The sequence below is a fragment of the Geotrypetes seraphini genome, chromosome 6, assembly GCF_902459505.1.
Source record: "Geotrypetes seraphini chromosome 6, aGeoSer1.1, whole genome shotgun sequence".
Taxonomy (NCBI): Eukaryota; Metazoa; Chordata; class Amphibia; order Gymnophiona; family Dermophiidae; genus Geotrypetes; species Geotrypetes seraphini.
In genome coordinates this window covers 240510569-240521341 of record NC_047089.1, presented here as the reverse complement: position 1 = coordinate 240521341, position 10773 = coordinate 240510569, and the positions used below count along the sequence as shown (strand labels likewise).

General features: G+C 41.1%; 1 protein-coding gene across 1 annotated transcript in view; it reads right to left on the bottom strand.

Annotated features, from left to right (window-relative positions):
- Positions 1-2507: 2507 nt before the first annotated feature.
- The window catches only part of RPS6KA3 (ribosomal protein S6 kinase A3), a 122943-nt gene continuing 114677 nt past the window's right edge, over positions 2508-10773 (bottom strand). Inside the window, exon 16 of the mRNA XM_033950052.1 lies at positions 2508-4830. Within this exon, the coding sequence (XP_033805943.1) occupies positions 4705-4830 (126 nt within the window). The 3' untranslated portion in view covers positions 2508-4704. The remainder of the gene's footprint in view (positions 4831-10773) is intronic.

Genomic DNA, 10773 nt, shown 5'->3' with positions numbered 1-10773 from the left:
ATCTACACCCCAGCACCCAATACAATCCCGCAAATGTAAACCCCTCTGACAAAAAGTGCGGAAAGGGAAACCAAAGATCACGCATCGCCAAACAGGGGTAAGGATAACAAAGAACATAGAAGAAGCAAAAACAAATGCTCCAAACAAGTGTCATATCTAATGCAAACAGCAATATAAAGTCCAGAAAGGCCCCGCATATGTGGAAGCCACTCTCCTCGGGGACCCCCAGTCCATCAAACATAAAGTCTCAAGGAAGACTCTTCACTCTTCATGTGCTGGGTGCCAAGTCAGGGAACCAAAGGAGGGCTTGTGCCCGTGCAGTGTCACTGGTGTCAAACAGAAATGGCTGACCATTATAGAGCACCCGAAGCCTGGCAGGAAATTGTAGTGTGAAGCGCAACTTCTTTTCCGTGAGAAGTTTGCAAACTGATGAGAAGCTCCGACGAAGAGATGCCACCTGGGCCGAATAGTCCTGGCAGAGCAGAATACGCTGGTTCTGGAACTGAAGATCTTGTTTATGTCTGTAATTCTTTAACAGCAAATCTTTAATGGCAAAGTTGAGGATCCGGATAATCACAACCCGAGGTCTTGTGGAGCCCTCCTGCCTTCTGCCCAACCGGTGCGCCCGCTCAATGCGCAAGGGGCCCAGGCCATGTGCAACCAGTAGCTCAGAGGATAGCCATTTTTCCAACGTGGGGAGGAGATCCGCTTCCAGAACAGATTCAGGCATGCCAACTATACGTAAGTTGTTCCTTCTGGAGCGATTCTCCAGATCCTCCACTTTCTCTTCACAATGAATCACTTTTCTTTGCAGTCGTTGGAGCTCCTCATTGACTGAGACCAGGGTGTCTTCCGCGGAGCTGACACGCTGTTCCACTTCAGCAACTCGGGCAGAAAAATCAGCAACCGAGGTAGTAAGGGTTGCTAAAGTGTCTTGCACTTCATCAAATCGGGTTCCTAGGGCCGCCACCACAGCCTCCGTCAGGCGAGCAATCATATCCTCACTCCCAGCGTCCGCCGTGTCGGCTGCGCCCGCCATTTTCCCCTCACCACTAGGCCCCGACTTCGGTCCGCCACGCTTCTCCTTACCCGATTTTGTCGCCATTTGTTCCCCTCCTTTCTGCACGAATCTGTCCATATGCCCTTCCGGAGCAGAAAAGGAGCGCTGGGGTGAGATTTTTGCCGCCGATTATAGAGCAGAGAGGCCGAAGTAGAGAGGAGACAGCGGAGCTCAGGGAACGTGCAGCTTCCCCGTTCTCGGCACGGCCACGCCCCCCCCATCCGGCCATTTTAAGCTGTTTAAGTGTGCGTTAGCATCTAATGCAGCTTAGTAAATGTGCCCCTAAATTCTTAACATTCTGACCATTTCTGCCACATGCAGCTGGCATAAGTGTTTTAACTTTCTCCCATTGATTGCAGTAGTCCTGAAGGGCTTGGACAGATGCGCTGCACAGTGGAATTGGTAGCCTATCCAGAAGTAGATCACAGCACGAAAATGAAGTGCTAATTGACTTTTTTGTTTCATTGTACACTTTGTACTGTAGTTACTTTTGTTGAAGCAGTTTTGTTTTTCCTCTTTCTGAGGTTTTGATGCAAATGAGGAGTGCTACTTCACAATAAATGTAAATGAAGAGACCAAGACTGAGAGGGTCAGTTGGCAGCATAAAAAAACCCAAACCCACACAGGGTCAGAGAAATGCAAATGACATCTGAGCTGGAGGACAACTCTGGCACACAAATTCCATCAATCACATCACTCAAGGAATGTACTTGCATCTCTTTGCTTGTCTGTAGAGAATGCTATTTCTCTTGGTGATGAAAGAGACCAACATCGGTGTACATTTTCCAGTGGATTCTGTTCTTTTAAGGTAATAAGGTAGAACCCATTTACAGTCCACAGTGCAGTGGACTTTCTTGTTGGGGTTGTCATAAGACTTTGGATAAAAGGTAGGAAGCAGTATTTCCTTGATTGCTGCAGTTGTCTGAGTAACTGGAAGTGATGTTTCAGTCATCATACCATGGCTGTCTTTGGGGTAATTGTCCCAATGAATTTCCAGCCTCATTCACTGACCAGAATTTAAAATTGTGACCAATGGACTTTCCCCACCTCAATTTCCCACCAAAATCTCCTTCTTGAGGAAACTACCAGTCACAAATACCAGCCAATCAGGTTTGAGAACCCACTATCTATGAAAAATTGCAGACCTCACAGCATACTCTGCTGCAGCATGGTGGCTGAAACGTCAGTTCCATTTACTCAGATATGGCAAGACCCAGCCACCTGCAACAATCAAGGTAGACTCCATTGGCTCTAATGGTGGCTTCATAAGGCATGTAAAGATAACATTAAGTTCCCTAGCATAGGAAGTTTCTGCAATGGTGGTTTGAGAAGTTCCTTAATGAATGGAGAAATGAATGGACATGGGGAAATCAGCTATTAATGCGAGCATGACAGACCAAAAGAGCAAAGAGAAGAATTCTGAAGACAAATGAAACTCAAGACCATAGAGATGTTATAAATAGTTTAATATCATTGTCCTCCTCAAGTTAACTGGGTTCATAAACATTTGTTAAAGCACCAGATGGAAACCCTCTTCCACTTGAAGGCATAGGCAGTACATCTAAGTAGACAGTATTCTCACAGCAATAGGTACATCTGGTAGACAGTTTTCTCACGGCAATTAAAATGTTTTGAAAGAGCATTGGAAGACCTGACTAAGTGCTGTGCAATTTTCACACTAATTTCTGAGCTGTAGGAGAGCTGTTCTGTACCAGCAAAGTGTGGTGCTGTCACCCACTGTCATTGGAAAAGATATATTGCAATGTTTACTAGCCTCTAAGGCAAAGATGCAATTTTGGGGATCAAAATAGGTAGCGGCCTTAAGTCAATATTTTTCATTCAATCATACTGTATAATCCACTTTCTCCTTTCTTTGGAAGATGCAGAAAAACAAACTCTATTCTTATAATTACAATCTATCAGAGTCAAAAGCACTTGAGTCCATTGCAATCCCAGGTTGCAGACTTATTTTTAAGAAAAATTCAAAACACATGATCACCATGAATCCACTGAAAATAATTTTAAGAAAGGTTATTTCCATACCAATTTTTTTTAGCGTTCCACATTCACCAAAAATGACTAGGAACCAGATCAAATACATTACTGGCTTTTAATTTTACTAAAATGTGGTCTTTATATTTGAAAATTTATTCATGATATAAATTTATACTTCAGAAGATCACATAATTTTTCTTCAACACAGATGTTTAAACAATGATCACTTTCCATGACTATCCATGGTTAGAATCTGAAATAGTTTAGGCTACTGTACTTATTTTTCCAAGATCACAGACTAACAAGACATTCATTTAGAGTGCCAATACCCTTCAAACATTTGGTAGCAATGTACTCTTACAGTTATGGTGGCAAGCATCTTACTGATGGAATTTAAATGTCTGACCAAAAATGGCTGAATATCGTGGGCTTACAGACATGCCATGCTGAGGAAGCTAGTATAAAGTTTGATTGTATAGAACAGTAGAAAAATATTGTCTCTTGAGATTGTCATTCCCCCCTTAAAAAAAACAGCTGTATACAGATTCCCCAAGTATTGCAAAATAATTACATCCCTCATGTGTACAATTTCTTTGAATCAGCTAGGAGTTCTATGGTAAAGCTAATAAATGTACATCATTTTATTATGAGTAAAATCCCATCTATTAAACAGCATACTGAGGAATAATACATAAGAAGTCTCTTTTTTCAGTATCAGAAAGGTAGACTTTTAAATGGTATACATTTACATAATCTATATATATATAATATATACAGTATAATACCCCCAATAATCCAATATATCTATATCCTCATTTATGCAATTTCTTCTTAAATATTTCCAAAAGAAAATTCTGTATAGATTTTATTCATTACAATGATTATAGGCAATGACAGCTACCTTCAGTACAGAAAGACCTAATCCTATAGCAAAACTACTGTAGCAATATAATCCCCTCCAGTCACACAAATGTTCTCTTTTGAGCACATATCATGATATATTACATTCAATGGCTGTTCCACAGAATTTAGCATCTTAAAGCTATCCCAACAATACTGACTAAATTAAGGGAACTGCTTAGCTAATCTGTGAGAACAGATTTAAAAAAAAACGAGGCATGTGTTTGTACATCCAAAACTGTAAAAAAAGCAGACATGTCTTGCAAATGACCATTAAAAATAATCTTCAAAGTGGTTGATGGCACAAAGAACACAGTGATGAGAAACAGACTTTTCATGCTAAGTGCTCAACGAAAAATAATCCATCCTTACATGTAATAACAGAAGTTTAAGGGACAAGAAACGTTCCCTTTAAAAATAATGCTATATGGTGCAGTGCCATATTCAGTGTATATTTCAGAGCAGAGGTGGAGTTTAAATTTTTTTTGATTTATTTAAAAAAAAAAAAAAAAAAAAAAAATCAGCTAGCAGGTTCGTTTTCATCATGTTTCCATTTCACATACTATTTGAAGTGCCAGAAAGATCCATTATTTGTAATCCACAGTTGAAAGCAGAATAGACTAAAGTGGCAGCAGCATTGTAGGTACCAGCTAAGAAAGTGTGCTTGCAGTCCCTCTCTCTCACAGGTGCTGTCACTAATTTTGTGCTATTGACCTCTGCTGTGGTATCAATGTCTGGATGAAGTCACTTCAAAGTGCTGTTGAGGTAATTTTTTTGATACCTCTCCGCTGGGCAAGTGTGGAGCGGCCTACTGGTTCCAGAACAGGTGACAATGGATTGCGGTTCAGAGCGGAGTACGTTGCAGCCATGGCACCCTAAAGGGAAAAGGAGTACCAATGAAAGAGTGCAAAGGTGCTCATATATTACGTCATGAAGGACAATTTAACCACATGTAATCATTGTAGAAAAAGGCTCACATTTTAACTTATACAGTTTATACAAAATATTCTTGTGGAAGAAAAAGAGTTGGTACATGCTAACCATTTTTAATCTTTCTTTATACATGGGCCCCCATCAAAGACAAGCTCTGTGATCTTGATCCAGCACAGTAAGGGGGAAGGAAGACAAAATCGTCTCTCCTCACTGCACCGGAACACTTCCTTCTCCTCTTTAGCAGGAAGCCAACACCGTAGATCTTCAGTCCTTTAAAAGGGCTGCCAAGCAGGTGGGCCTCTCCCACCAGCAGGCCCTGCCAAAGGACCCTTTGTGTGGCCCTTTGTGGTGACCAAGAGAACTGTGAGTAATAGATAAGTCTAGAGATAGAGTAGACCTTTGAAACCTCAATTTTACCTTGAAAGTTGAATGCTAAAGTCTTACTTATTTAGCTTTGAGTCTTACTCCTATAGCTCTGAACTCTTGAAGCTTTTAAACTAATAGCTTATGCTACTCTTATAGCTTTGAACTCATGTAGCTTTAAACTAGTAGCTTTAAAAACACTCTCCTAAACCAAACAACCACAATAAACCCTTGCCCACTCAAATCCTAACTCTGCTATGCCTCATAGAAGTCTAAACCACATCAACCATTAACAGAACCATTTCCTCTTGGCACCCTACCCAAAGGCCCAAGCCTCAAGATCCACCCTCCATACCTGAGGATGGCTATGGATTTTGACCAAACCCCAACCCCATTCTCTGGTTCAAACACACTACCAGCAAAAGACAGCCCAAACAACCCCCCCTTCAGAAACCACGCTAATCTGAAGCCTATTGCCAACACAAAACATCCAATGAAAGATAAAGACTTTACTCCGGTCCCCCTGTATGTACATCAAGCAAGATCAATGGTAAACAAGTTATTTCTTCTAAATGAGTTGATCTTAACAAACAACCTGAAGCTAGCCTTCCTCACTGAAACATGGCTAAAGAACTAAACTAAACAGTCCAGAACAACCCCACCTCTGTCTTCCAGGATACATCATCATTCAAATTCCCAGAAGAAATAAGTGAGGAGGTGATTTAGCCATAATCTACAAGAACATATACAATATTACCCTAATGAATTCCACCACCCATCCCGATCTTGAAAACAAAGCATGTAAACTGGAAAACCCAATTCCACCGTAAACATTATTGGTATCCTACTGGTATGCAAACCCCCAAATTACCAATCAAGTGCAACTATTAAAATTGCTAGAAATAATGTCAAGCCTTGCCTGCCAATTCACCAGACTATTTATTCTTGGAGATATCAATATGCTTCTTGAGTCTACCAGTAGCAATGATTCCAAAAACTTCAAAAAAACTTCTAGAAGACAGCCAAATCACTATCATGCCATTAGGCCCCACACATGAAAAAGGTCATACCCTCGACTTACTCACATCTACACCCTCCTACTTCACCTCAGACATCAAATGGACCCAAGCCCCCTGGTCAGACCACTACCCCTCAATGTCGACCTGAACCTTGCAGTAGGAAGTCCAAACTACAACACTCCCAAAAGAGAAAGATGGCATGAGGAAAAACAAATCCAACACTTTTCTGGAACAAAGTTACTGACTCTTTGACTACCACATCAGACTGCATAAATACAATGTATCAAGCAGAAACACCTCCATTACAAACACCCTAGACCAGTGTTTTTCAACCTTTTTTGGGCAAAGGCACACTTGTTTCATGAAAAAAATCACGAGGCACACCACCATTAGAAAATGTTAAAAATTTAACTCTCTGCCTATATTGACTATATATAAAGTAATTCTCTTGAATAGGAATCAAATAAACACAAAGAAAGTATTTTATAATTACTTTATTACGAAATAAAAATTATAAAAATTATAAAATACTTTATTCAGTGCGAAACCTGGGCCTGTTTGGCTGAACACAAAGCTGATATTCTGGCTGGAATCGAAGAAAGACACACACGTAGCTCTTCGTCAACAGCTCTCAGTCTCTCTCTGTATTTGGTTTTTATAGCATACAAAAATAGACAAATATACCCTCCATCCTTTTTATTAAACCACAATAGCAGTTTTTAGCGCAGGGAGCTGCGCTGAATGTCCAGCGCTGCTCTTGACGCTCATAGGCTCCCTGCGCTAAAAACCACTATTGCGGTTTAGTAAAAGGTGACCATATTGTAAAATATAGACAGCAGATATAAATTCAGAACTGTGCATAGTAAGTGAAGGGAAGTTTTCATCTCTGGGAATTTACCCAGTTAACTATTAAGTTATTTGGGCAAATTCCTTTGAAAACTGTGGTAATACTGCCTCCACTTTGCTAAATTTAAAATAAAATCATTTTTCCTACCTTGTCTGGTGATTTCTGGTTGCACTTTCTTCTTCTGACTGTGCATCCAATCTTTCTTCCCTTCTATCAGCCTGTATGCTTTCTCTCCTCCACACCTCATTCCCTCCCCCAACTTTTTCTTCCTCTCTCCCTGACCTTTCTTTCTTTTTTTCTGTTTCTCTTCTTTCCTTCTGTTTCCCTGCCTGCCCCCTTTCTTTCTTTCTCCCTGCCGTTCCCCAAGCCACTGCCACTGCCGCTGCCATCGGGGAACAGGACCCACCAATGGATAACAGGCCCCAAAGCCGACGCCGACGCATGCTCTCCCTGACGTCAATTCTGCAATCGGAGAGGAAGTTCCGCCCAGCCAGGCAGCGATTGGCTGGCCCCAACTTCCTCTCCGACTGCAGAATTGACGTCGGGGAGAAGAAGACTTATCGGCTCGATAGATTAGATCGCCAAGACAAAGTGAGTCCTGGGTGATCGACTCACTTTGCCTTGGCGAGCTACTGGCGCCCCTGCCTCGGGCCCCCTGTCAGCTCCGGGCCCTGCGGCACACCAGGCAACATCTCGCGGCACACTAGTGTGCCGCGGAACAGCGGTTGAAAAACACTGCCCTAGACTACCTAGCCCCTCAACACCCTTGCAAAATAAAACAAATTAAAACCTCCCCCTGGTTTACCGAGACACTGAAAGCCCAAAAAACAATTGTGCCAAAGGCTAGAAAGACTACAGCAGAAAAGCAAATCACCCAACCACAAAATGCAATGGAGGACAGCAATAAACAAGTACAAACACAACATCTTGAAGGCTAAGAAGAACTACTAGGCCAGTGAAATAGAAATAGAATAAAACATTAGACAACAAGAAACTATTTCATTCTGTATGGAGTTTAATGACACCCTCAAACAGGATGCCACAAGTCACCACAACCAACCAACAGCCCAAGACCTTGTTGACTTCTTTCTCAATAAGATCAAAACAGTTCAAACAGAAGTTGCCAAAATGACCAAAACACCACCCACACGAAAAATCTATGAAACCCTGCAATGCAGACTAAATATGGAACACCTTTACCTCATTATCAACCTCCGATTCAAAAAAACTACTAAACCAGCTCTCCACCCGTTGCAGCCTCCTAGACAGCTGTCCCTCCTACCTTTTCTCTTCTGAACCTGAAGTAATCACCACATGGATAACCAAGTTCCTAAACTGCATTCTAAATTACAGTCAACTTCAGAAGAAATGGGGAAAAATAGCACTCACACCAATACCTAAATCACTGAATGCAGATCTCTCCACTCCCTCAAACTATAGACCCATCGCTGGCATATCCATACTCACCAAACTCCTAGAAACCCATGTAAGCCAACAACTTGCAAAATATATTGAACACCCCTCCTGCTTACATCCTTCCCAATTCGGATTCAGACTGCAGTATAGCACAGAACTTCTCCTCCTAACCCTGGCCACAAAAATCAAACAGTTATTAAGCACAGGCTGGCAAGCAGCTCTTCTCCAAGCCGACCTCTCCGCTGCCTTTGACTCAGTAGATCACCTCCTCCTAACGAAACTCTCTGAAATAGGAATGACAGGTGCCGTACTAAATTGGTTTAAAGATTCTCTTTTTTTTTTTTTTAAGAATCTTTATTCATTTTCAAATCAAAACAACAAGTGCACAAAAATACATCATACAAGTAATTCCAATATAATAGCACTATAACATCTAACACATAAAATCTAATAGTGTAATAACCCCCACCCATCCACCTACCCATAAAAAGAGAATACCTTGTCAAGAAAGATGACATCTTTTCCAACATTTGGAAGGCCTTCTGTGGAGTACCCCAAGGCTCTCCACTCTCCGTAATATTATTTAATCTATTTATGAGTTTGCTCGGCAATATTAAACTCAACCATGAGTGCGTGTTATCATACACAGATGAAATCCTTCTCATCTCAATAACTAGCAACCAATCTGATACTGCCCAAAACATCTTGGACAACATAGATAAAATACAAACATGGGCAACAACCAACAAACAAATTAAATGTATCAAAACCCAAAATTCTTTGGTTTCATACCCCACAACAAACAGCTCCGACACACATTACCCTCCAAGTAGGTAATTCCCTCACAGTAGACAAATTCTCTATGCTGTATTTTGGACTCCATGCTATCCCTGGAGCTGCAAATCTCCAACCTCTGGAGGAAAACCTTCACTATGAGACAACCGAGACTCATCAGACCATATTTCCATCAACAACACTTTGCCCTGCTCATGCAGATGCTGATCCTGTCTCATCTAGTCTACTGCAACTCACCCTCATCTGCAAACTACAGCTCATTCAAAACATGGCAATAAGACTCATATTCAGAGTAAAAAAATATGACAACCTCCAACTATCCATCTCATCTCGAAAAATTCAAAACATCCTACATTATGCACCACATACTCAAAGTAAGCTCCGCTGTACCATTAATTCACCTTTTCTCCTTGGCATGGTCCACTTCAACCAGAAATCTTAACAGGATACAATTGAACCTCCACACAACAAAAATCTTCAAGTATAAATGCGTAGTCCATTCAATGTTCACATTCTCTGGTGTGAAAGCATGGAATGACTTCCCAGTGGTTAAAACTACAGCCTCAGCACCCTGAGGTTGTGGGTTCAAACCCACGCTGCTCCTTGTGACTCTGGGCAAGTCACTTAATCCCCCATTGCCCTAGGTACATTAGATAGATTGTGAGCCTGTCAGGATAGACAGGGAAAAATGCTTGAGTACCTGAACAAATTCATGTATACCATTCTGAGCTCTCCTGGGAGAACAGTATAGAAAATTAAATAACCAACCAACAGATCTGAATCTAATTACTCCACACTTTGCAAGAAACTAAAGACTTTCTTTTCGACTCCATAAACTCACCCTTTTGCCCCCATGGAACCAAGTACACAGATTGTCACTACTTAATGATTGTTACAGACTGACTATCTCATGGCATCTTTCATTGAACCATATTAGCTCTCTTGTATGCAATCCTCCTCGCAACATCTATGAGCTGTACCAAACTGCCTCTTTAAACGGACGGTACAAAAATCTCTACTTCAAAGAATACTAAAAGTTTTGTAATGCGTCTCTATAACATCCTTGTACTGCAATTTCATCTCTAGGCATCTTTGCTCTGTTCTATGCTGTTCTCCACAAGCTGTACTGTAAATTGCCTTGAACCTTTGTAAGCATAGCACGACTCATAACCCAGATTAGAATACTTGTACAGAGACAACTGTACCAGTTCCTAAAGAAGTGAACCACCATCTCCTGTACATTAAAGAGCATACTCCCAAACAAATTCAGAAAACAGCAAGCTGATTATATATTAAAAGGCTTTCCCAAAACATTTGCTGTTAACTCCTAGAGTTTGCATAGACACACAGACTTCTGCCTTGGTATGAAAATACCTAGAAGACATAACATTATGACATCTTTAGAAAGAAACAATATACTGACCGATCTTCAGAGACTGCTCAAA